This window comes from Giraffa tippelskirchi, chromosome 11, assembly GCF_054371585.1.
Source record: "Giraffa tippelskirchi isolate mGirTip1 chromosome 11, T2T-mGirTip1v1.2.pri, whole genome shotgun sequence".
In the NCBI taxonomy this organism is placed as follows: domain Eukaryota; kingdom Metazoa; phylum Chordata; class Mammalia; order Artiodactyla; family Giraffidae; genus Giraffa; species Giraffa tippelskirchi.
The window spans coordinates 26,924,051-26,950,892 of NC_137285.1; the positions used below are offsets into that span (position 1 = coordinate 26,924,051).

General features: G+C 50.1%; 1 protein-coding gene across 1 annotated transcript in view; it reads right to left on the reverse strand.

Moving 5' to 3' along the window:
- The window catches only part of GALNT9 (polypeptide N-acetylgalactosaminyltransferase 9), a 114,150-nt gene that overhangs the window by 31,971 nt on the left and 55,337 nt on the right, over nucleotides 1-26,842 (reverse strand). The window contains exons 4-6 of the mRNA XM_081541769.1: nucleotides 25,028-25,202; nucleotides 22,538-22,735; nucleotides 7,513-7,630 (exon numbers count right to left, since the gene is read on the reverse strand). Coding sequence (XP_081397895.1) covers nucleotides 7,513-7,630; nucleotides 22,538-22,735; nucleotides 25,028-25,202 — 491 coding nt within the window. The remainder of the gene's footprint in view (nucleotides 1-7,512; nucleotides 7,631-22,537; nucleotides 22,736-25,027; nucleotides 25,203-26,842) is intronic.

Below are 26,842 nucleotides of genomic sequence, written 5' to 3' on the forward strand. Positions count from 1 at the left end.
TGGGGGGAGAAGGATGGGTTGGGAGTTTGGGATTAGCAGAGGCAAACTATTAAATAAAGACTGGGTAAATAGCAATGTCCTACTGTAGAGCACAAGGAACTATATTCAATGTCCTGGGATAAAGCATAATGGAAAAAATATAAAAAAGAATATATTTATCTGTAACTAAAAATGTTAAAATATATACATATATGCATACATGCACACATCTGGACACTTAATATATACAAGTATGTGTGCTTTATGTAAAGTAATATTGTATGGTAGCTCAGTTGGGAAAGAATCCACCTGCAATACCCCGGTTTGATTCCTGGGTCAGGAAGATGTCCTGAAGAAGGGATAGGCTACCCACTCCAGTATTCATGGGTTTCCCTAGTGGCTCAGACAGTAAAGAATCTGCCTGCAATGTGGGAGACCTGGGTTCGATCTCAGGGAAGATCCCCTGGAGAAAGGAATGGCAACCCACTCCATATTCTTGCCTGGAGAATCCCAAGGACAGAGGAGCTTGGCGGGCTACAGTCCATGGGGTTGTGAAGACTCAGACACGACTGAAGCGACTTAGCACGCACTGACGAGTCACCAAGGAAGCCCAGATGGAGGGTACAGACAGATTTTAATCAGCGGGTCTTAAATTTCTTGTGGGTTTTCCTGGTGGCTCAGATGGTAAAGAAATCTGCCTGCAATGCAGGAGACCTGGGTTTGATCCCTGGGTTGGGAAGATCCCCTGGAGGAGGGCTTGGCAACCCACTCCAGTATTCTTGCCTGGAGAATCCCCATGGATAGAGGAGCCTGGCGGGCTACAGTCCATGGGGTCACAAAGAGTTGGACACGACTGGGTGACTAAACACAGCACAAGCATAGCATACAATATCACTTTACATAAACGATAGAAGAATCCATCTGCCAATGGTGAAAGAATCTGCCTGCTAATGCAGGAGATGCAGGTTTGATCTCTGGATGGGGAAGATCCCCTGGAGAAGAAAATGCCTATCTACTCCAGTAGTCTTGCCTGGGAAATCCCATGGACAGAGGAGCCTGGAGGGCTACAGTCCATGGGGTCACAAAAGAGTCGGTCACAACTTAGCAACTAAACGACAACAAAAACAAATATTGTATATGTATGTCTAGCTCTGTCATCTATGTTCATATCTGCATGCCTGTCTATCTGTATCTATATTCAGATCTATATCTGAATGGGATGGAATACCTACACCCATATCTATAGCTACATCCTTATTTATATGCCAGTCCATACTCATCTCCACACTGAATCCATACCTACACCTACACCTGCCACACCTCAGTTAGTGAACTGGCCCCTGGTGTCCCACAGGCAGTGCCAACCCCAGCACCCTCCCCCACAACAAGGAGGACCTGCCCAGTGCAGAGCCAAAAGCCCACTTTACAAAGAGGAGACCCAGGTCGGGGCCGCTGGGGACCTACCTGTGGTCAAAGAACCAGGGACAGACAGAGCCTGGTGCTGGTCCCCTTTGGCTGGACGCCCTTTCTTCAATATCTCAGAAGGTTCCTACCTTCCTGCAAATATAACCCCTGGCCTCCCCATCCCTTGTCACTGTAACCACCTGCTAGAAGCATCGTCCTGGCCCTCCCCCTGCTGTCGAAAGGCCAAACCTGCAGTGGTCACTGTGTGTTCATGGGGCACAGTGGGTGCAGGGGAAGGTTCACACCTGGACCCCCTCCTGCCTCACCAGCCAGGACCAGGGGACTCTCCAGCTCTGCCCTCCCCCTGAGCCTGTCAGTATCCCGTGTCCCCCATACAGCCTCAGCTGTCCCCCAGGAGAACTGGGCAGCTACCCCACTTCCGGGAGCCCCCTTACTGTGGGAACCACAGTGTACACGGCGTGTGTGGGCGCTGCTCGTGTTATTTTGGGTCATTCCCCTGCCTGTCCCCTCTGTCTCCCCAGCCCTGTGCAGGGTGCCCTCTCTTCCCAGCAGGGTGTCTGGTGCCCACGGTTAGGTACCCCGGCCTCCAGCTCCTGCCTCTCCTCAGAAGACACCCCCACCCCCACCCCCACCCCCCTGTGGAGGCTCACCTCCTTTCCCATTCTCTAGGAGGATATTCCCACCAGTCTTCCTGGTGCTCCAGGCACCACCAGACATGGAGACGTACTCGTCTCTCCATCGCCCTCTCCCAGGTGCCTACATGGCGACACCCAGGGCAGTACCTCCCTCACCCCCCATATCCAGTTCTCATTTGGACAGTTCAGGGGTCTTAGATAGACCCCGACCCTACCTTACCCCCTACCTGGCCTGCTTCCTAGATTCAGGTGGTGGCGTCCAGCCTGACTTCCCTCTCCTCTGGGGTTGCAGGATACAGTTGTCGCCCTCATCCGGCTCCCAGACACCTGGTGCCTGCCCACCTGGACCAGGTCCACCCTGTTTCTCCCTCCCTTGTCGGCTCCCCCAGGCTGGCTTCTGCCTGACCCTGCACCGCCCCTGACCTGAGCCGCTGCAAAGCCCACCCAGGGTCCCTGCCCTCAAATTCCTCCTCCTGCCTCTCATGGCCCACAACCCCTGGATGGTCCCACCTGACTTGGTTGTCAAGCTGACCCCAACTGCCCTTCCAAGTGGGTCCCTTCCTGCCTTTAGCTGCCAGCTGAGTTTGGTTTGGAAGGAGACAGGAAGTGAAAGGTCCTGGGGGTGCTTCTCCTCTGCCCAGCCCTGCATGCATGCCTTGCATCTCCAATCGTGGTTCATTCTTCCCAGGGGGGATCCCTCTGCCCAGGTTCCTGTCCACTGACATACCTGGGAACCGTGTTCCTCCCACCCAGTTAGAGTGTCAGGGGGCAGCAGCCTGGCTCCCCCATCCCCCAGGACCACTGCAGCTTCTTCGGGACTCTGCTCCCTGAGCTGACATCATCTAACTCCGGGAAGGATTAGACTCCAATGCAGAGAAGGAGGAATAGACCAAATACGGAGAACTGGCACTTCCTGCCAGGTTCAAGAATCATTTTAAAAGGTTTGGTCTTTAATGATGAAACCAGTTGGGAAAAGTCAGCATATTGAAGACTACCAGATTAATCCTCTGATTCCGTTTTAACATGTATAATTGAGGGCTGATTCTAAATTCATGGTTTAAAATTGGACCATGTCAGAGAATTTAAAACATTTGCAAACAATTCTGAAATGCTTCAGAGAATTTGAGATGTGGTATAAGTTTGATATACTAGACACAGGAGAATTTTGTAGGCACTTAGGGGAGCTTCTGCAGTGATATCAGGCCTTCAAAATGCTTAAATAGAAAAGAAAATATGCCACATTTATAACTGTCATTTTAAAAGGTTCAAGGGAGTTTAACTAGACAGAAATGGAACTGATCATTGTTTAATAGTGTTTAATCTATTCAATCTGAGTTAATCAAACATTAATCAAAGAAAAGGGGAAGTTGAGTGTTCTTATTATATTTATAACCATAATAATATGATCTCTAGGTTTTGCTTTAAAACCTTAAAACAGACAGGTTTGGAAAAGTGTAACTTCAATAAACTGTATATACATTTTTAAAAATAAGTCTTAAACTTTTCTGTGAGTAAAATCTCCACAGACAAATAAAAACCTAAATGAAACCCCAGAAACAAAACACAAAAGCCCAAGGACCCCAAATCAATCAGAACTCAGCACCATCTCACACAGCCTGGCCATAGGAGACCCCAAGGCCTGGCCCCTGGCCCCTTTCCCTCTGTCCGTTTACGGAGTGAGCTCAGTAATGCACAAGGCCCTGTGCAAAGCAAGCAGCGTGGGAACCTGGCTGGTTCATGGCCCCCAGAGTGGCAGCCAGGGGAAGCAGCTGGTTCTCTAAGTGGGTTCCAATGGAGTCAGTGGCCCTTAGGAATTTGTTGGAAGTGAAGATTCCTGGGCTCCTCCCTGCCATAGTGTATCCACATCTCTGGGGTGGGGTGCAGTGATCTATTTGTAAGGAGCCTCTAGGTGATTCTGATGCTGCTGGAGTCTGAGAACCAGGCTGAGGGACCTGCCCCATCCTCGTGGTGGGTCTCCCAGCCCCTCCCAATCTGCCTGCACACCTGCTCTGCTCAGCACTGAGTGGTGGAGAGGCTGTCACAGCATCCTGGGGCCTTGGTGAGACCAGCCGAGACCTGGGACGCTTTGCTGCAGCGCTTGTACCTGGACAAAGGTCCCCTTGGGCAACAGAACACAAAGAAACTCTAAGGGACTAAAAATAACTGTGAGCATGCGCAGTTGGGGCAAATTCTGGGCAAAAGATACAAAAAGACTAAACCCAACTGCTACTTCTGGAGAGCCAGGAGCAAAAGCAGGATACTGTGCATGCCCCCCCCTGCACACAGCACCACCTACGGGGTGGACAGACCACCCAAGCCACTCCTCCAGCCTAAACCCTTGGACACACCCCTACCCTCACCGCATATAGGGAACCAGCTCAGCCCACCCCCAGCTCGGTGAGCAGGCTAGGGAAACTTGCTTGTTTTCACTGCCTCCTGTAGCCACAGAAGCCTCAGTAAAGCTTTGCCTAAATTTTTTGTCTGGCCTCTGATTAGTTTCTATTGATTAGGGAGGCAGAGATCCCTGGTCGGATCATCAGGACACAGCATCACAGCTAATGATGAATCTTATCCCAAATAATGTCCTAAAAATTGGAAGTCAGTGCCCATGCTGGCTTCCTCTTATTTAAATCAGAAACGACTCTGAACCTCAGGCTTGGCTGCTGGTGGGTGAGCGACTCATGGCCGGCCCATCCACTGCTGCAGGACTTGGTCAGTTCACTGGCTGTCCCCAGACCCCGAGTCTTGGCCTCTTTGAAGAGGGGCAGGAGGGCACGGGAGTGAAGTCAGAGGTGGCAGTGTGGGCTCACATCTCTGTCAGGCTCTGGCTATCCTGCCGCTGGCAGCCTTGCTCCCACACAGCCAGAGCCTGTGGGCTGACTCACAGGTGGTGGGAGCTGCCCTGCTTCACAGTTTGGATCCAGGACCAAGCTCAGTCAGCTTCCCCTAAGAGAGCGCATCACCAACCGGGGTCATCCATAGCTCTCTGAGTTACTCTGCCCTTGGATGGGGCAACCCTGATAATTAAGAATAGTTGGAGGATTCTCGGGCAAGTGTGACCAGAGGGGACTTCCCTAGTGGTCCAGTGGTTAAGACTCCATGCTTCCACTGAAGGGGGCATGGGTTTAATCCCTGGCTAGGGAACTAAAATCCCACATGCCTTGGAGCAACTAAGCCCGTGTGCCACAACTAGAGGGCCCGTATGCCGCAACGACTGAGCCCACGTGCTACAACTACTGAAACCCGTGCGCCCTAGAGCCAGTGCTCCGCACCAAGAGAAGCCACTACAATGAGAAGCCTGCTTACTGCAACTAGAGGGTAGCCCCCACTCACTGCAACTAGAGATAGCCCTCTCACAGCAACCAAGACCCAGCACAGCGGAAAATAAATTTAAAAATTTAAAAAGAAGTCATTGGCATCTTTCCTGCTGTTCTGTCCTTTTTGACCAGTCACTGCATCAGATCAGGGTTGACAGCAGATACCAGGAGCTAGGAGAGGCAGGAGGGATCCTCCCCAGCAACCCCCAGCCATGCTGGCTCTTCCAACTGGTCTGTGGGTTTAAGCCTCCCAGTGACGGTGCTCTGTCAAGGCTAATAGATGCTGTGTCAAAAATGTTTTGATTTGGGAGCTCCAGTGTTGCCACTGGGTAGAGACAGCTAACCACTGGTTAGTTAGCCTTGAGCTAGTGTGAGTCTCCTTTCCAGCCCTGGGTATACCTGGCTAAGCTGCTTCCCCATCCTGGGCCTCTGTGCGCTCTGGGTAGAGCAGGGTCACTAGACTGCAGTTGCAACAGGAAAGGAAGGAGTATTAGTAGGAGTGAGGCAAGGACTTGGTGACCCACGACCAGGTTCTGAGGGCTCAAACCCACACTTTCCTGGAAGTAGGGTCCCATGGCACCCCAGGTCCACAGTCCTTGAAAGCCCTGCCCTTCCCTGTCTGGATGGGCTGTGTCATGTCGTGTCAATCATGCTGTGACCGTCCCACTGAGCTGAGAATGGAGCCCAGAGTACCAGCCTTCGACTGGGCACTGGCTCAGAACCCAATCCCATTTTATCCTAGCAGTACACTGAAGCAAGGAAGTGAAAGACCTACACACTGAAAACTACAAGACAGCAATGAAAGAAACTGAAGAAGACACTAATAAATGGAAAAGTATCCTTGCTCATGGATTGGAAAAATGTTAAAATGACCATACTACCCACAGCTATCTATAGATTCAGTGCATCCCTATCAAAATGCCAATGATATTTTCCCTCAGAAATAGAACAAACAAATGATTCCTATAATTTCTGTGGAATCGCAAAAGACTCCAAAGCAATCTTGAGAAAGAAGAACAAAGCTGGAGGCATCACATGCCTTGATTTCAAACTATATTACAAGGCTACAATAATCAAAACATATGGCATTGGCATAAAAACAGACACATGGATCAATGGGACAGAATAGAGAGCCCAGAAATAAACCCAGGCGCACATTGCCAAAGAATTTATGACCAAGGAGCCAAGAATATATGATGGGGAAAAGTTAATCTCCTCAATAAATGGTGCTGGGAAAACTGGACAGCTACATGGGAAGCAATAAACTGGACCACTGTCTTACACCATGCACAAAAGTTAACTCAAAGTGGACTAAAGATTTGAGCATAAGACCTGGAACCATAAAATTCCTAGAAGACACAGATGTAGGGGACATTCTCGTGGGCACAGCAGGGGAGGGAGGGGGTAGGACAAATGGAGAGAGTGGCCTTGATACATACTACCATGTGTAAAATAGACAGCCAGTGGGAAGTTACTGTACAGTATAGGGAGTTCAGCTTGGTGCTCTGTGATGACCTAGGGAATGAAATGGAGGGGAGGGAGTTCCAAGAGGGAGGAGATATATATATACACACACACACACACTTATGGCTGATTTGCACTGTTGTATGGCAGAAGCTAACACAACATTGTAAAGTAATTATCCTCCAGTTAAAACAAAACAAAAATAAAGTGAACTCAAAAAGAAAATAACTGGAGAGAACATCCTGCCTGGAGCCTTCTCTACACACTGGCTCCCAGGAGAAGCTGTGGGGGCTTCCAAGGCCCACAGTGCCCACGTGCACCCTGCCTTTCACCTCCGCCAAGACAAGCCCACTATCTTCCGGGGTCTCCTCGCCACCGATGCACGAACTCCCTGTGCACAGGACCGGCTTTTAGTTTCCAAGCTCTCCACCAGCCCCGACTTCAGTGTAAAGCAACAGAATGAGTGGCTTGAGAAATAAAGTAACATCCGAAATACACTCTCTTATGACCACATTCATAATGCTTCCCAGTCCCCTTGCCACGGAGGTTTCTTACACTGACCTCAGTTTGGGGGCTTGCCTCCTCCTGACCCGTAACAAGCAGCTCACAGGCCAGCCAGGCACAACTTCCGACAGGTCTGCTCGGCAAACCATCCCCGTGAGTGGCCCCGGTGGCTGTGCAGCGACACTTACCCTCATGCCCAGTTCTATGTTCTCCCCACCATACACCTCCATGCCTGGGTCCAGCAGACCAATGTCCCCGAAGTACTCCCGGTCTACCACGAAGGAGCAGCCGATCATGGCCGGGGTCCTGGGGAGAAGCAGACAGCACATGAGTGGGTCACCAGTGTGCAGCCCAGACCCCAGTAGCCTGGGGGGGGGCCTGCCACCCTCTTTTCAAGTCCTCACGCATCATCCCTGAGCTCCTTGTCTTCGCCTGGTCACTGTGCCCAGGGCTTAGGACGCAGGCAGAGTTGCCTCAGGCTTGTCTTTGCACCCGTCAGAGATGACCAAAAAACCAGCATTCAATTCAGGCAACTTAGTGTAGGTTTAAAAAATTTAAAAATCTGATTACCCAGTGAGTTATTTAGTTGCCCTGATCATAATTTCCCAAGCTTCAGTCACTAGCCTACCTCCTTCATTATTTTATCTGTGTATCAGGAGTCAGGACTGCAATTGGCAGTCGCACAGGTTGTGCACTGCTCAACTCTATGGAACCCCCTCAATATCAGGCTCTCTCTGAATGACACACCTTGAAGTTGCACAGTGTACAACCTCTGCAGCTATATGCGACAGACTGCCAGCTGTACTATATTCCTGTAATAATTCTATTTACATCTACACATTTTTAAGATGTCAGTAAATCTTGCCTTGTCCCAAGGAATTGTATCTGTAAAATCATGTGTTAATGTGCTAGTTATATTTTCTTCCAAGATGTATTAGCAATTTATCACTGTTGAGACTTCCACTGGTCTCATGGAGCAGTGGTGATCAAAGCAGGTCACGATGAGACAGAGTGGCTGAAAAAAGTGGGCAGTATTACTGTGAATGGACCTGCACACTCGCTGACTCATTCATTCATCCTGATGCATTCATATCATGAATGCAGGGTATACTGAGAACCTATTAGTTGGAGGAGAAAAAAAAACATAAAAAATATCTCTCCAGCAATAGACACAACCTCTGTTTTGTAAGAAAGCAGAGCCTTCCAAGCTTTTTTTTACATTTATTTACTTTTATTTTTGTCTGTGCTGGGTCTTCATCGCTGCATGAGCTTTTTCTCTAGTTGCAGAGAGCAGGGGCCACTCTCTATTTGCAGTGCATGGGCTTCTCATTGGAATGGCTTCTCTTGTTGCAGAACTCAGGCTGTAGGGTGTTCGGTAGTTGTAGGTAGCTGTACCGAAGCTGTAGGCTTCGGCAGTTGTGGCTCCCGGCTCTAGAGCCCAGGCTCAGTAGCTGTGCGGGCTTAGTTGCTCCAAGGAATATGGGATCTTCCCGGATCAGGGGTTGAACCCATGTGTCCTACATTTGCACACAGATTCATCACCACTGAGTCACAAGGGAAGTCCCCTTCCAAGCTTTGGATGGAAGAATTTGCTTCAAAACAAAGACAACCACCTTGTAGGCGAAGGGCTCAGTTTCTTCCAAGCCCTTAGAGAACTGGCAAAGGCTCCCCATTGTCCCCGAAGGGCCCCCAAGGCCCCCGAAAGACAGGGCTGAGGCTGCCCCCTCCTCTGCTTCCACTTGTGCCCACCCACTGCTTTCACAGGTACGAAATCTCTCTTCAGTGAAAACAACACAAAAAGTTGTTTTCAATCACAGTTTAAAGAAACATTTCTGCTCCCAGTGACTGGGACATCAGAAGCAAGTGCCCATGAGTTGTCAGAGAATAACAGAGGCATTAAAAGTCAATTATCCTTTTATTTGTGTAAAGATCCAATTTGTTCTGTCATGACATTTGGGCCACAAATCTAATAGTAACGAAATTTTAATGTCAGCTGTGACGTGTAGCAAGCGTTCAACTGGTTAAGTTATAGTTCACTGACGACGACAGATATTTCTCTCATTTTCTTAACAATGACACAAAAATCTCAGGGTGATCTCTGATGAATTGAACTGCCAAGTCCCTGCCAAGTCTATTACAGCTGTAATGATTTTTTTATTATTGCTCCGAGTTCCAAAATAAACTTAACCTCACAAGGCGATGGTAGCAGAGTCAGCTGGCTCTGAATTTATTTGCATGAGAAATTCTTGCTGTGATTACAGAAAACAGTAAAGGCCGAGGGTTCTTAGGTTAGGCAGAGGAGGAACCTTGTCGCCCTGGGGGGCATCCTTACATCTGGGCAGATGTGCTGCACGCCCAGATACAGCCTCTCCACAAGGATGTTCACTTGGGCTCCTGCCTTGTAGAGGCCACAGACATGCAGACACACACAGGTGCACAGACACACATACCACACACACATGCATGGACAAGCATACACACACAACAGACACACAGGCACACATGGATACATGGACACGTGGAGACACACACACAACACACATACCCCATAAGGACAGACAGACACACACAATAAACAGACATGCAGATATACAGGCTCACATAACACACCCACAAACGTACTCACAAACACATACACACCCAAATGCACACAGACACATGAATACATACATAGCATGCACACACACAATACACAGAGAAACACACATGTGCACACACATAAACACAGATATACACCTGCAGCAAACACACAGAGATACATACAACACATGCACACACAGAGATACACATAGACACACATCTAGGCATTCACACATAGACACACATCCCCAGGTCCATGAAGCCTCGGACTTCTATATGAATTCAGTTCAGTTCAGTCGCTCAGTCATGTCTGACTCTTTGCGACCCCGTGAATTGCAGCACACCAGGCCTCTCTGTCCATCACCAACTCCCGGAGTCTACCCAAACCCATGTCCATCGAGTTGGTGATGCCATCCAACCATCTCATCCTCTGCCGTCGAGCTGATAAAACGAAGATCACAAATGGGCTCTTCAGCTTTTGGGAGAGTGACAAGGGACAAGAGAGGCACCTGCTCTCGATGTCCTGAAGAAGAACACATGCTCACAGGCAGGGCACTGCCAGGTGATCAGCATAAACCCAGGGGAGACTCCTAACCGGGTGTGGGGGCCACATGTACTGGTGACAAGGTGGTGGAGAAACTGGTGTGGATTGGCTCAACCCTCCTGGAAAAGTCTGAAGCTATGAATAGAGAGCCAACAATACTTGTGCAGTGACGCAATGCTGACCCAGCTCCATGCACACCAGCCGTGTGACCTTGGGCAAGCTGCTCAGCTTCTCTGTGCTCAGCTTCCCCGCTAGTAACACGAGAGGCAGAATGGTGCCTCCTCCTAAGGCGGCTATGCAGATGAAAACTACATGGAGGAGGGTCTGGAACCTGGGGACCATTTACTGTTACTATGTTATCCCCTAATTCCATGGCTGGCATTTATCCTAGGAGACTGATCCAAAAGCTATTTGCACAAAGCTGTGCACTGCAGCGTGAGTTATAGTGGCAAAAGGGAAATCAACTTAGAGTCCATCAGTGTAGATGGTCGAATGAGTTTCGAGCTGTTCTTTTGACGGATTGTTACCTACCCAGCAGGCAAGGTGCTTATCAAGACCACCCAGTGCCATAAGAAGTGATGCTTGGGAGAGGGTAAGTGACAAGTCAGCAAGGAAAATGTCACCAACCTACCACTGTGACCAGAGAAGCAATTATGTGTGAGTGTGCCTGTATGCACAGGCTTCCCCCGTGGCTCAGTAGTAAAGAATCCGTCTACCATGCAGGAGACACAGGAGATGCAGTTTCAATCCCTGGGTTGGGAAGATCCCCTGGAGTAGGAAATGGCGATCCACTCCAGTATTCTTGCCTGGAGACTCCCATGGACAGAGGAGCCTAGTGGGCTACAGTCTGTGGGGTCACAAAGAGTCGGACATGCCTGAAGCGACTGAGCATGCACGCATGCACGCCTATAATGTGCGCACGGATCTATGTGTGGACTTGTGTGTGTGTATGTGTCTGTGTGTGTGGATCTATGTGTGGTCTTGTGTGTGTGTGTGCCTCTGTGTGTGCGGATCTATGTGTGATCTTGTGTGTGTGTGTGCCTCTGTGTGTGCAGATCTATCTGTGGTCTTGTGTGTGCGTGTGTCTGTGTGTGCAGATCTATGTGTGGTCTTGTGTGTGTGCGCGTCTGAGTGTGCAGATCTATGTGTGGTTTTTTGTGTGTGTCTGTGTGTGGTCTTGTGTGTGTCTGTGTGTCTGTGTGTGGTCTTGTGTGTGTGCATCTGTGTGTGGTCTGTGTGTGTATATCTATGTGTGGTCTTGTGTGTGTCTGTGTGTCTGTGTATGCAGATCTACGTGTGGTCTTATGTGTGCATGTGTCTGTGTGTGCAGATCTATGTGTGGTCTTGTGTGTGTGCATGTCTGTGTATGCAGATCTATGTGTGGTTTTATGTGTGTGAGCATGTACACATGTCTGTGTGCTTGCATTTGTGTCTGCATGCATCTCTATGCATGAGTGTGAATCTGTGTGTGAGTACGGGTGTGCCTCAGACCCTCATTCCATGTTCCCCTGCTGTGGAGGGGAGCGGGTGCTGGGTGTGGGCCCCTCCGCCGACCCCACAACATCCCCTCTTTTCCTCTGGGTTCATCTGGCCCTGCTGGAAGATGGCTTACACCCATGGTCCCTCTGTGTCCACCAGACACACTGGAATAAATCTGGACTGCCCCAGGGACAGGGGTGCAAACCCACACGGGGGCTCTGTGGCCCCAGGAAGATGCAAGCCAGGTGAGCTGAGCTCCTGGAGGCGGGGGGTCACACAACGCAGCCAGTGCCCCATACCTGTGCTCTGCTAGAGCTCAGAGCCACACAGAGATGAACACGCCACTGGTCATGGGTCCCGTTTTGACCTCGTTCAGAATTCGGGAAATACCTCCATTTCAATGATATGGTTCACATGGGCAGCCACCTCTAGCACACAGGACCTCTGGGGCCATGAGGGCCTCCCAGCCCCTCACTCCCCTCTCTTTCTCCATCTGTCAAGGCTGAGATACTTCCCTGCGGAAATCCAAGCCTTCTTTTGACCCTTTTCTTTCTTGAGCTTCCAGGATAATGACTGGCAGGGAAATTTCCTTAAGTAAATCTTCACACACCAGCCTCTCCCAGGCCAACTTCCCCGGAGCAGGTGTGGGAGCTGTGTCCTTCAGAAGAAGGGCATCTGCTCCTCCCCCAGGTCCGAGGGAGACCAGAAACCCCAGAGCAATTCTCAGGAAAGACCCTTTCAGGCCCACAGACTGGCCCCAGGGATGCAGGTTCCCAGCCTGGGGTCAGGTCTCGTGATGCGGTGAGGGGCAACATCACAAGGTTTGCCAGAAGCCTTTGCTGCAGGCGCTGGGGTACCAGGGCTTCTTCTCATGGGTCTGCCACTGAGGGGAGGTTGTGGGAAGACCCTTCCCTGAGAAGGTGGAGAGGAGGGCCATCCTCTGGATAATGACCTTGGAAGCAAAGACCTCAAGGCTGCCCTTGGGGTCTTGTCACTCCAGACCCTCCAGCCTGAAGGGCGTGTGAAGCAGGCTGTTGGGAGCCGTGGGGACTGCGGCACTGTCTCCCCCCTCCCGCCAGAGCTCAGTAAGAACTCAGCTCCAGTGGATCATCACCAGCTAGGAATGGGGACCTGGGTTTTTCCAGAATCTTCTACTTTTCAAAGAGTAGATATCAATTTCGTGTGAAATCTCTTAAGTATAAATATTGGTTCCAAGTTTGAGACATATATGACAAATCAGGTGACATACTGCGACTCAAGTGGCTTCCCTAGAACTTGAAGGACAAGGTCACACCACTCTAGGTCCCCGGGCACTGTGCACACAAAGAGTAGGAGATTCAAAATGCCTTGTTCTCCCCTCAAGAAGAATGGCTGTGCATCTGGGAGCTGTCTGAGGCATCACTAGGAAGGAAGTGAGTCCCAGCGTGGAGCCTGCCGAGGGCCCAATGGGCTCTGGGGAGAGGCTGGTTGGCTTCCTCTCCAACTTGCAGGAAGTCTTGGCTGGGTGTGGTTAAAGCGATCACATGGGCCAGTTGAACATCAGCCCCGAAGGCGGCCTTGAGAGGCCCCTGTCAGGGCTCTGCTTCCCCATGGGCTGCACTCATGCACACGGAGGATACAACTCAGGGACTGGCTGTGACGATGGCACCATGTGGACCTGAGGAATGTTTGTGATTGTCACATACATTATTGGATGTGAACGGCCCTCAGGGTCTCATCTCAACGTGGCTGTGTGTCAGCTCCATCTCTGTGGGGTCACCCTGCTGGGAGATGCCCGGCAAGGCTTGGGATCTCCCAACCTTGGAGCAGGGCTCTGCAGAGGGCCCTCTTCTGGACATTGGCCATTTTTGGTTACCCAGCATGTTCATTTCTTGCAGCTGTGAAACAAGTACCACATGAACTGGGGCTTCAGACAAGAGATATTTGTCCTCTGCTAGCTCTGAAGGCCAGAAGTCTGAGGTCAAGGTGTGGGCAGGGCCATGCTCCCTCTGAAGCTCCAGAGGAGGACCCTCCCTGCCTCTTCCAACTCCTGGTGGCCCCAGGTGTCCTTGGCTTGTGGCTGCATCCCTCCCATTGCTGCCTCCGAAGTGGCATGGTCTTTCCTCTTCTGTGTGTCTCTTACAAGGACACTTTCAGCAGCATTCAGGACCCAGCTGGGTCATCCACGGTAATCTCCCCATCACAACATTCTAACTACATCTGCAAAGACCCTTTTCCCAATGAGGTCGAATTCACGAGTTCTGAGAGGTCAGGACATAGACATGGCTGTCTGCTGCGCCCAGCCTTCCATCTCAGCCTTCTTATAAACACTTAGTATCTTCTGGGGAGACCACCTCCTTGCACATACTCCCTGTGAGATGGTGTTTCTCCAGGACTTCCCCTCTGTGAAGGTCACCAGGTGCTTGGAGCGCCCTTTGCCCATCCGCTTCCAGGAAAGATAGGGGCAGGGATTTGTGACCCTGAAGACTGTCCTGGGGGCTGACTGGGGTGGAGGGGACACCCCCTCCCCAGTGTGCGGGGAGACGTCTGGCACTCCTGCTGGCTCCTCCTCTAACTGGGTGCTCATGTCTCCCCAAAGCTGCTTTGATTCATGTTGGCTGGCGTTCTTCTCTTGTTACTGGAATCCCCCAGACCTCAGCTCAGAGATGCTAATTCAATGGAATGATAAGCAGCTTGAGCATTAGAATGATTAACTTTTTGTATCTTTTAAAATTCATTTAAAAAGTCAACTGAACAGAGATAAAGTCACACGGAAACAGGACTCATCCATTGGAAGTGTGTGGTTTGAGTGGCCTGACTGATGGATACACTGGGGTAACCCCGACCCAGTTCAGGCAGAGAATGTGCCCATCCCAGGGCTCCTGAGCTCCTCCAGGCGCTCTCCCCGCCCCTGCCTCCTCCACCAGGTGTCTGCGTTCTCTGGACTTCTCTGTACATCAATCACACAGGATGTGCTCTTCCGCGTCTGATGTTTTTGCCACACTTTGAGTTTCATCCTCATCGTTATGAGCATCGCCATATGTCCCTTTGTAGTTCTGAGAAGCATCCCGTTACGTGGATAGATCACACTTCATTTATCTAGTCACACGTCGATAGACATTTGGGTTCGATTCAGGACTATTGTGAATAAAGCTGCTGCTACGAACATTTGCATCTTTGTGTAGACGTATGTTCTCATTTCTTTTGGGCAAATACCTGGGGTGGAACGGCTGGTCATGTAGGAAGTGTTTTTACTTCTAGGAGAAACTGCCAGGTTTCCAAAGCAGTCTTGCCAACATCCGCTCCCACTGGCCACGCTGAGAGTTGCAACTGCTCCGTGTTGCCATCGGTCTATCTGACCAACATTGTGTCTTATTTCCCTAGTGACTCTGCAGTGGGTGGCTTTCCATGGGAGTGTTAGTGTCTTGTCTACTTCCTTGTGTGTAGTATTTGTTCAAGGTCTTTGCCCGTTTTTTTATTTGGGGTTTTGGCATCGGGGTTTTCTAATTCTTTCCAGGTGGTATTAATAAGGAGCAAAGTTTCAGACAACTTGCAGTCTGGCCAGAGCATTCTTTCTTCAGCTTGAGAATCCAGGCTGCTCTGAGACTTAATTTAATTGCTGGACAGCTCTTTGCTAATGGAGGGTAGGTGCCCAGAAGCCCCTCTAAGACACTCCTAGGGGGAGAAACAACTTGTAAAGGAGCCATGATGGACAGTGCTGGTCACTCATGGGCAGAGTGGTCTGTTCCAGCAGGGACACACCAGATTGTAGAGATGAGGCAGGAGGGGTCCCTGCCTGAGGCCTTGAAATCCCAAACCTTTGTTGGGAGAACTGCCCAAGGCTCCAGGGGATCAACAGACCCTGGAAATGAACATTCACTCCAAGAAAAATACCTCCAGCCTGTTGGGCCCTCGGGAGAAAGTGGCGGCCCCAGTTGACTTTGAAGCATAGATTTCCCAGGGGCTCAACAGACCAGGGAAAAGAAGGGAGGGGCTGAAAATTGCAGAAGGTCAGTCAGTGATGGAAACGAACGAAGCAAGCCAGGTGCAAGAAGAGTGACCGTGCAAATCTGAAGGCAGAGCAACAGAGAGACATTAGGGAGTGGTGGGGACTGTAGCAAACTGGAGACCTCAGCCCTGTTTAGACAGGGGATCACTTCTCAGCTCCAGGGACTGGCTGCCCTGTGAGAATGTGCACCTTCTCATTTTAATAAAGATGCATTCTTAACAAGGAGAAAACTCTCCATTTTCAGGTATGGGAACCAATTCAAAATCAAATAAGTACTTTGGAGGACGTTCTCTATAGCACACCTACCAACCTGGGTCTCCTGGTTTCTTCGTCCTCTGCTCCTTCATGACTCTCGTGGTGTTGCCTGTTTGTCTGTCTGTCTCTCCCTCATTCTGTCTGGGTCTCTGTCTCCTTCTCACTCCCTCTCTGCATCCCTATTCCTTTCTGCTCCCTGACACCTTCCTCGTTTTGTTTCTTAGGTGCACCCTCCCCCGACTCTCTGTCTTCCTCTGCTCATCCTGAGGCAACAGATGGGCTCCAGGTTAGAAATTTACAACGGGCTTCCTATTTGCATTTCAGGGGGCAGGAAGAAGGGGGGCTTCAGGCTGGATTCCTGAGACAAGAGATAGGTGGGCTCCAGATCAGGCATTTACAATCAGCCTCCTGTTTGCCCTCTGAGATGGAAGTAACAGCAGGAACAGGGTAAACAGCCATTGGATGTCTCTTGTAAACACCTAAAGTAATAGTCATGGCAAGGACAAAGAGGGGCAAACCCTGTTTGAGAAAAGGATTAAGGGATCTCTGCTTCCCCCTTTTTGGGACAAAGGAGACACTACATACGCCCCCAAAAGGCTCCTTTATGGGAATCAAAGTCAAGGGATAACGCCAGGCCATGATGAGTCTTGCTCTTCCCAGAAGCCTTTACTTTGAGATCCGTCTTGGCTGAGAGGTGTGTGCGCACCCAGGGGAGGGTCCCAGGGTAGGTCAGGTGTGGAAAAAGGAACCAGATAATTAGCCTGAAGGAAGACAAAGACCCAGAAGAACTGACCTATATAAATGACTTAACCACCTCGTTACTGTGCTGCTCACCACTAGGAGGCGCCCACCCTTTCTCTCCGGGTGTTTGTCTCTGCCTTGCTTCTGTCTTAACTAAACTAACATTTTCTCTGTGTGCTCTCCCACTTGTTGTTCTGCGATGTCTGTAATAATAAACTTTGTACCTGCATTTACAGTTTCTGCCTCCATGATAAAAGGATTTTTCACTGGGGGCAAAGATCCAGAGAAAAATAGCTTCTAGCCTCTAGCCCTTGCTGGTCTGGTGGCTAGAATTCTTGGTTCTCATCCAGGCTTCCCAGGTTCAATTCCTGGGCAGGGAATGAAGATCTTACTTCACACCACTGCTTACTGCTGCTTCCCTGAGATTCAGCTGTCTTGTTCCCCTCTCTTTCCTCGGTGTCTCCCTTTTTCTGCTCTCTCCAAGTCTGTGTTGTTTTTCTCTGTCTCTTTTACTGGCTCTTTCTCTTTGGATGTTCACTCTGTCTGTCTGTCTCCCTCCTTCTCCCTCCTTCTCTCTCCTCCACCTGACCTGGTTATCAGTCAGTTCAGTCGCTCAGTTGTGTCCAACTCTTTGTGACCCCATGGACTGCAGCACACCAGTCTTGCCTGTCCATCACTAACTCCCAGAGCTTACACAAACTCATGTCCATCAAGTCAGTGATGCCATCCAACCATCTCATCCTCTGTCATCCCCTTCTCCTCCCTTCAATCTTTCCCAGGATCAGGGTCTTTTCTAATGAATCAGTTCTTTGCACCAGGTGGCCAAAGTATTAGAGTTTCAGCTTCAGCATCAGTCGTTTCAGTGAATATTCAGGGCTGATTTCCTTTAGGATGGACTGGTTGGATCTCCTTGCAGTCCAAGGAACTCTCAAGAGTCTTCTTCAACACCACAGTTTAAAAGCATCAATTCTTCAGTGCTCAGCTTTCTTTATAGTCCAACTCTCACATCCATACATGACCACTGGAAAAACCATAGCTTTGACTAGATGGACCTTTGCTGGCAAAGTAATGTCTGCTTTTTAATATGCTGTCTAGGTTGGTCATGGCTTTTCTTCCAAGGAGAAAGCGTGTTTTAATTTCATGGTTGCAGTCACCATCTGCAGTGATTTTGGAGCCCCCCAAAATAAGTCTCTCACTGTTTCCATTGTTTCCCCATCTATTTGCCATGAAGTGATGGGGCCAGATGCCATAATCTTAGTTTTCTGAATGTTGAGCTTTAAGCCAACTTTTTCACTCTCCTCTTTCACTTTCATCAAGAGGCTCTTTAGTTCTTCTTTGCTTTCTGCCATAAGGGTGGTGTCATCTGCATATCTGAGGTTATTGATATTTCTCCTGGCAATCTTGATTTCAGCTTGTGCTTCATCCAACCCAGCATTTTGCATGATTTACTCTGCATATAAGTTAAATAAGTAGGTGACAATACACAGCCTTGATGTACTCCTTTCCCGATTTGGAACCAGTCTGTTGTTCCATGTCCAGTTCTAACTGTTGCTTCCTGATCTGCATACAGATTTCTCAGGAGGCAGGTCAAGTGGTCTGGTATTCCCATCTCTTGAGGAATTTTCCACAGTTTGTTGTGATCCACACAGTCAAAGGCTTTGGCATAATCAATAAAGCAGAAATAGATGTTTTTCTGGAGTTCTCTTGCTTTCTCGATGATCCAGTGAATGCTGGCAATTTGATCTCTGGTTCCTCTGCCTTTTCTAAATCCAGCTGGAACATCTGGAAGTTCAAGATTCATGTACTGTTGAAGCCTGGCTTGGAGAATTTTGAGCATTACTTTGCTAGCGTGTGAGATGAGTGCAATTGTGCGGTAGTTTGAGGTTTCTTTGGCATTGCCTTTCTTTGGGACTGGAATGAAAACTGACCTTTTCCAGTCCTGTGGCCACTGCTGAGTTTTCCAAAGTTGCTGGCATAGTGAGTGAAGCACTTTCACAGCATCATCTTTTAGGATTTGAAATGGCTCAACTGGAATTCCATCACCTCCACCAGCCTTGTTCGTAGTGATGCTTCCTAAGGCCCACATGACTTTGCATTCCAGGATGTCTGGCTCTAGGTGAGTGATCACACCATCATGGTTACCTGGGTCATGAAGATCTTTTTTGTACAGTTCTTCTGTGTATTCTTGCCACCTCTTCTTAATATCTCCTGCTTCTGTTAGGTCCATACCATTTCTGTCCTTTATTGTGCCCATCTTTGCATGAAATCTTCCCTTGGTATCTCTAATTTTCTTGAAGAGATCTCTAGTCTTTCCCATTCTATTGTTTTTCTCTATTTCTTTGCACTGATCACTGAGGAAGGCTTTCTTATCTCTCCTTGCTATTCTTTGGAACTCTGCATTCAGATGGGTATATCTTTCTTTTTCTCCTTTGCCTTTAGCATCTCTTCTTTTCTCAGCTATTTGTAAGCCCTCGTCAGACAACCATTTTGCCCTTTTGCATTTCTTTTTCTTGGGGATGGTCTTGATCACTGCCTCCTGTACAATGACATGAACCTTTGACCATAGTTTTTCAGGCACTCTGTCTATCATATCTAATCATTTGAATCTATTTGTCACTTCCACTATATAATAGTAAGGGATTTAATTTAGATCATACCTGAATGGTCTAGTGGGTTTCCCTACTTTCTTCAATTAAGTCTGAATTTGGCAATAAGGAGTTCACAATCTGATCCACAGTCCGCTCCCGGTCTTGTTTTTGCTGATTGTATAGAGCTTCTCTATCTTTGGCTGCAAAGAATATAATCAATCTGATTTCAGTATTGACCATCTGGTGATGTACATGTGTAGAGTTGTCTCTTGTGTTGTTGGAAGAGGGTGTTTTCTATGACCAGTGCATTCTCTTGACAAAACTCTATCAGCCTTTGCCCTGCTTCATTTTGTACTCCAAGGTCAAAGTTGCCTGTTACTCCAGATGTCTCTTGACTTTTTACTTTTGCATTCCAGACCTCTATAATGAAAAGGACATCTTTTTTGGATGTTAGTTCTAGAAGGTCCTGTAGGTCTTCATAGAACTGTTCAACTTCAGCTTCTTCAGAATTAGTGGTTGGGGCATAGACTTAGATTACTGTGATATTGAATGGTTTGCCTTGGAAATGAACAGAGATCTTTCTGTCATTTTTGAGATTGCACCCAGGTACTGCATTTTGAACTGTGGTGTTGGAGAAGACTCTTGAGAGTTTCTTGGACTGCAAGGAGATCCAATCAATCCATCCTAAAAGAGATCAATCCTGGGTGTTCATTGGAAGGTCTGATGTTGAAGCTGAAGCTCCAATACTTTGGCCACCTCATGCGAAGGGTTGACTCATTGGAAAAGACCCTAATGCTGGGTAGGATTGGGGGCAGGAGGAGAAGGGGACGACAGAGGATGAGATGGTTGGATGGCATCACCGACTCGATGAACATGGGTTTGGGTAAACTCCGGGAGTTGGTGATGGACAGAGAGGCCTGGCGTGCTGCAATTCATGGGGTCGCAGAGAGTCGGACACGACTGAGCGACTGAACTGAACTGAACTGAACTGAACTACATTTTGGAATCTTTTGTTGACTATGAGAGCTACTCCATTTCTTCTAAGGCATTCTTGCCCACGGTAGTAGATATAACGGTCATCTGACTTAAATATGCCCATTCCAGTCCATTTTAGCTCACTGATTCCTAAAATGTTGATGTTCACTCTTGCCATCTCCTGTTTGACCACTTCCAATTTACCTTGATTCATGAATCTAACATTTCGGGTTCCTATGCAATATTGCTCTTTACAGCATTGGACTTTACTTCCATCACCAGTCACATCCACAACTGGGCGTTGTTTTCGCTTTGGCTCTGTCGCTTCATTCTTTCTGGAGTCATTTCTTCACTCTTCTCCAGTAGCATATTGGGCACCTACCGACCTGGGGAGTTCATCTTTCAGTGTCCTATCTTTTTGCCTTTTCATACCGTTCATGGGGTTCTCAAGGTGAGAATGCTGAAGTGGTTTGCCATTCCCTTCTCCAGCGGACCACATTTTGTCAGAACTCTCCACCATGATCTGTCAATCTTGGGTGGCCCTACACGATATGGCTCTTAGTTTCATTGATTTAGATAAGGCTGTGGTCCATGTGATCAGTTTGATTAGTTTTCTGCGATTTTGGTTTTCATTCTGTCTGTCCTCTGAGGGATAAGGATAAGAGGCTTATGGAAGCTTCCTGATGGGAGAGACTGATTGTGGGAGAAACTAGGTCTTGTTCTGATGGGCAGGGCCATGCTCAGTAAATCTTTAATCCAATTTTCTGTTGATGGGCAGGGTTCTGTTCCCTTCCTGTTGTTTGACCTGAGACCAAACTATGGTGGAGGTAATGGCGACCTCCTTCAAAAGGTCCCATGTATGCACGGCCGGATTCAGTGCCCCCTGCAGCAGGCCACCTCTGACCCACGCCTCTGCCAGAGACTCCTGGACACTCACAAGCAAGTCTGGGTCAGTCTTTTGTGGGGACATTGCTCCCGTCTCCTGGGTCTTGGTGCACACAAGGTTTTGTTTGTGCTCTCCAAGAGTCTGTTTCCCTAGTCCTGTGTAAGTTCTGATGATTCTATTCTATGGTGGGGTTAATGGCGACCTCCTCCAAGAGGGCTTATGCCACACCCAGATCTGCTGCACCCAGAGCCCCTACCCCTGCCGCAGGCCACTGCTGACCAGTACCTCTTCAGGAGACACTCAAACACTCAAAGTTAGGTCTGGCTCAGTCTCTGTGGGGCCTCCTGGTACACACAAGGTTTTGTTTGAGCTCTTCAAGCATCTCTGGTGGGTATGGGGTTTGATTCTAAGCGTGATTTCGCCCTTCCTACCATCTTTCTGGGACTTCTCCTTTGCCCTTGGATGTGGGGTAGCTTTTTTTGGTGGGATCCAACATTCTCCTGTTGATGGTTGTTCAGCTGCTGCTGCTAAGTCGCTTCAGTCATGTCCAACTCTGTGCAACCCCATAGTTGGCAGCCCACCAGGCTCCCCTGTCCCTGGGATTCTCCAGGGAAGAACACTGGAGTGGGTTGCCATTTCCTTCTCCAATGCATGAAAGTGAAAAGTGAAAGTGAAGTCGCTCAGTCATGTCCGACCCTTAGCGACCCCATGGACTGCAGCCCACCAGGCTCCTCTGTCCATAGGATTTTCCAGGCAAGAGTACTGGAGTGGGTTGCCATCAGCAGCAAGTTGTAATTTTGGAGTTTTCGCAGGAGAAGATGAGCACATGTCCTTCTACTCTACCATCTTGATCGGCTGGTTATCACTCAGGTCACAATCTGGAACCACCTCCTGTTTCCCCATCACATCGCTATGTCCCTCTGCACACCCAGGGAAACCCTGTACCTCCTGCATCCCGCCATTTCTACTCTCCCACCTGGTGCCAGGCCTTGGCCTTCTGCAGAGGAATGCCACCTGCCCCTCCAGTCCCCAAGGCCCCTGCCGCAGCCCTGCCCCACCTCACTGTCCTGGCTTTTTCCAGTGCAGGCCCCGCCCCAGTGGCCCCGCCCCAGTGGCCCCGCCCACCTGGCTCCTTCCAGTGCAGGCCCCACCCCAGTGGCCCCGGTGGCCAGCTCACCTGATGGGCGCCGCCTCGTCGCCACGGTCCAGCCAGTCCTGGGGCGGGACGATGTACATGCACCAGAGGCCCCAGTTGTAGCCGTGGGCCGCGCTGGCGTACTGCTGCACCTCGAACGTGTCGTACTTAATGTTGTCTATGGCTGGCAGGACGATCCGCCGGCGGTCCTCCCGGATCCGCGTAAGGGCGGGCTCGGCCCTGCAAGGAGGCGCAGGCCCGTGAGGAAGGGCACGGATGCCAGGGACCCCCGTCCCGTCCCCCTAGGTAGGGGGCCGGGACCCAGACGGCCACACCCACATCTAATGTTGGGTTAGACCGCCCCTGTGGAGGGCAGATCCAAGGGCTTCACCTCTGGAAGCCCCGGGAGCCCTCTGGGCTGCACATCCGCCTGCCCAAGGTCTTGCTCTGCCGGGGCAGCCGGCAGCTAACCATCGATTGACACCAGGGATATAAAAACCATCCAGGCCCAATCTCTGACATCTCTGATGGGCTGTCCTGGCTCCAGAGCGCCTTGTGAGTCAGCTCAGGCTTCAGCGGGCCTGCCTCACTGCATGGCTTTTCTCCCCGGTGAATCCTGCTTCCCGGCCAGCCTTCCCTCCAGGGTTGGAAGGTGCATTGATTTACAAGCAGGAATGGAGGCATGAATGTGCCACCCCCTCTTGTAACACATTGGAGCATATTCATGAACTAGAAAGGCAAAAAAAAAAAAAAAAAAAAAATCCATGCCTCAGGGAGCTTAGGATATACTGAAGGGACAGAAAGGCTAACAAGTGCTATGGTGCAGTGCACTACCTACACAACAGTATGTGGTGGTCCTGACTGAGTGGGTATGGGGGGACAGACAAAAGTGCATAAGTAAATGATATATTAGGAGGTGATATGCATTGTGACAGAAAAAGAGAGCAAAATAAATTGGAATTGCAGTTTTAAATAGGGTGTTCAGGATAGGTTGCACTGGGTGATGAGTAGAGATGGTGTAGGATGTAGCAGCTGGTTGTCAGGGGAGGCAGGTGGGGTGCTGCACACAGAAGGAGAAGCCAGCGCTGAGCCCCTGGGATGTGCTGGTGTGATTGGGAAGCAGGCCAGGCGGCTGGAGTGGAGAGATGGTGGCCGTGCAGGCGATGAAGGCGGAGAGGAGAGAGACCAGAGGACAAAGGCTGTGGGTTGTGAATTTTCAATGCAGGAGTCCCCGGGGGCAAGCAGGTACAGTTTCACTCTGGAGATGACCTTGTCTCCTGCAAGGATGAGATGCTGCCCAAGGGGCTGGAGTTCAACATAGTCATGAGCAGCCTGCTGATTGGGGGACTAGAGAGATGAACAGGGGGACAGGGGCCGAGCTCAGGGAGGGACAGTGGGGGCTGGGGTCAGGGTGGGAGCTCTCTGACCCTGCCTGGCCAGATTCACCCTGTAGCCAGCCTTCTTTCCCATCCTTCCAAGCGAGAGCTTGGTATTTACCTGCCTTTCAGCTTCACGAGGAGGATTAATTAATTACTGTTAGCAAAGTGCTTCAGAGATGAAAAGCTCTCTGCAAATGCCACATGTGCTAATAAGGCAGAATCTTTATGGAGGCAGTTCTGGGAGGGGAGGGCTATTTGCAGATGGATAACTGGGTTTTCAGTGCTAAAAATTAAAGTTACAGTAGTTTCAAATGGCATTTTGATGTGATAGACTTACGACTCTCCCAAACATCCTCCAAATGCTCCAGGGATTTTAACATACGTGAGAGGGACAGAAAGCCCTTTGAGTACAGCTGTGCAGTGCACAACCTACACAACAGTATGCCCTGGTGGAGGGCAGACCATAACATGTCATTACTGATAGAAGGTGACAGACGTCATGGGAAAAGAAGAGTCGCTTCATGAGGGTGGCAGAGGAGAGGGAAATGGGGGCCAGCAGGGGAAGTTAGAGGAGACAGAAGTCGCATCTCGGTTAGGCACGCGCTGGGTCAGAGCCAGCCCTGAGAACACACTGGTGGTCCTGGGCTGGCTAAGATGTACCACCAGGAGTGTAGGAGTGTGGAAGGTTTCTCATTAGAAGCCCACCTCGCCCCTGCATGGATGGGTGGGAGAAAATGGGCAGATGCTGTGTCCTAGGACTTTCTCATAAGGATGAGAAATTGCTTCCAACTAGACTTGGGTTTCTATTAACCGAGACCCAATAGACCACATTTCATATACGCGAGACCCAACCTTGTGTGTACCTCCCTGACCTAAGGTCACACAAACATCTTCATTTGAACTGTCACCTGCTGGAATGACTGGCCAATTCAAATTCCTTTGGGAACAAGGTGGGGAGACAGATCAGTCCTCATACACAGGCATCACAAACAGGGTTCTGGGTTCTAGGAACTGCACATGGAGTGGTCACGTGGCTGGACTCAGCTGCGCCCCCCTCACCCCCACCAGGCTCATCCTCTTTGCCCGGCTCCTGCAGGCCCTAGCAGACCCCACCCAGGGCACAGCTCCACTTGGCCCCGGGCCCCAGCCTTACCAGCCTGTGCTGAACTCCACATGGGCATCAAAGAAGCCAACGACAGGGGCCGTGGCGACCTTCCAACCCTGCAACCGCGCCCGGATCAGGCCTTCCCTCCTGCTGTTGCGGACGATCTTCACCAGGCCTGGGTATCTCTTGCTGACATATTGGTCCAGGTTGAGCTTGAGTTCCACTGAGGGGACACAGAAAAGTTTCAGGCATGACACTGTGGGAGAGCCTGAGGCCACGGAGACCCATGGTCATTGTGTGCCCTGGATCCACGTACTTAATAAACTTTAAGAGGACACACCACAGCTGGACATGGCTCAAGGTACTGGGGGGACTTCGGAGAGATAAGATCCCCATCTCGTGGAGCTGTGTTCCAGAGGGAGAGACCATGAGCAATCAACCCAGACTGATCCAGACAGAAGCACATGTTATGAGGATAGGAGAAAACGGGGCTGAATTACTCAATCATAGGAATGCAGCCCACGGGCAGATGGATGGATACACAAAGTGTGGCTCATCCATACGATGGAATACGGTCTGGCCTTAGAAAGGAAATTCTGACACATGTTACAAGGTAGATAAACTTGAGAACATGATGCTCAGTGAAATAATCCAGTCCCCAAAGGGCAAGTGCTGTGTGATTCCACTTACATGATGTCCCTGGAGCAGATATGTCCACAGGGACAGAAAGCAGAACGGGAGGACGGTGGGGAGTTAGTGTTTAATGGGGACAGAGTTTCATTTGGGGAAGATGAAAAAGTTCTGGTGGTGATGGTGGTGATGGCTGTATAATGATGTGAACGTCCTTGATACCCCTGAACTCTACAATTATTTTGTAAATGGTTAATTTTACATTGTGAGAATTTCAACTCAATAAATCTTTGAAAAAATGGATGAGGGCCCAGGAGTCTTTGTGAGGAATCTCCCAAGGGCTAAAAGTACAAGCAACAGAATAAGTCACAATAATAGCAAACATTAGCCAAAATGAAAAAGAAAAAGGGGAAAGGGGGTGGGCGTCTGAGTGGGGCAGGGGCTTCTCCAGGTTGGTGGGGCAGGGAGAGGGGTGGCCTGTGAAGGTGACATGTGGGCTGTGACTGGACAGGGAGCCGGCGGGGAAGAGAGGAGGACGTTACAGGCGTGGGAAAGGAGTAGGTTGGGGACACCCTTGGCTGCTCTCAGGGGTGGGGAGGGGGTGGGGAAGAGGTGCAGGGAGGAGCTTGGGAGTGGGCTCGGGGCTGAGCAGGAGGAGCCGAGAGGGTTTGAACCGGATCCTTGCTCCTGGGCCTTTGTCGATACTCCCACGCCTTGGCTGTGGGGACTTCTTGCAGGAGACCTCCACCACCCGGAGGCCTGCCCCCACATGCCCATCACCAGGCTGTAGTGGATACTCCCGGGAGAGCAGACTGGCCCCACGGGGGGCTCCAGCTGCATAGCCATGGGTCCCGGGGCAGTGTCCCTGTGCTCTGTTCTGCCCTCTTCAGGCCTCATTCTCGCTCCCTTGACAGCGTCGGGCGGGGCTCTCCTGGCGCAGACACAGAGCAAAGTGAGGCTGGAGCTCCTTCAGGCCAGGAGGGATCTGGGAGGTCTCTCCCCGCTTTCCTCCACCCTTGCCCCTGACTCCCGACATGAGAAGGAGAGACTGCAATGACGGAGAGACCCAACAGTCACAGCTCAGCGCACCGGGACCTCGGTGTGGGAGCCGCCCATAGTGGGGTCCGTGCTCCTCTCTGCTTTTGCAGAGGAACAGATGAGGACAGGCCAGGAACCTCCAGACCCTTGTTGCGGGCTTGGAGCCCCATGTGCCTGGTGGGTGTGGATAAATGC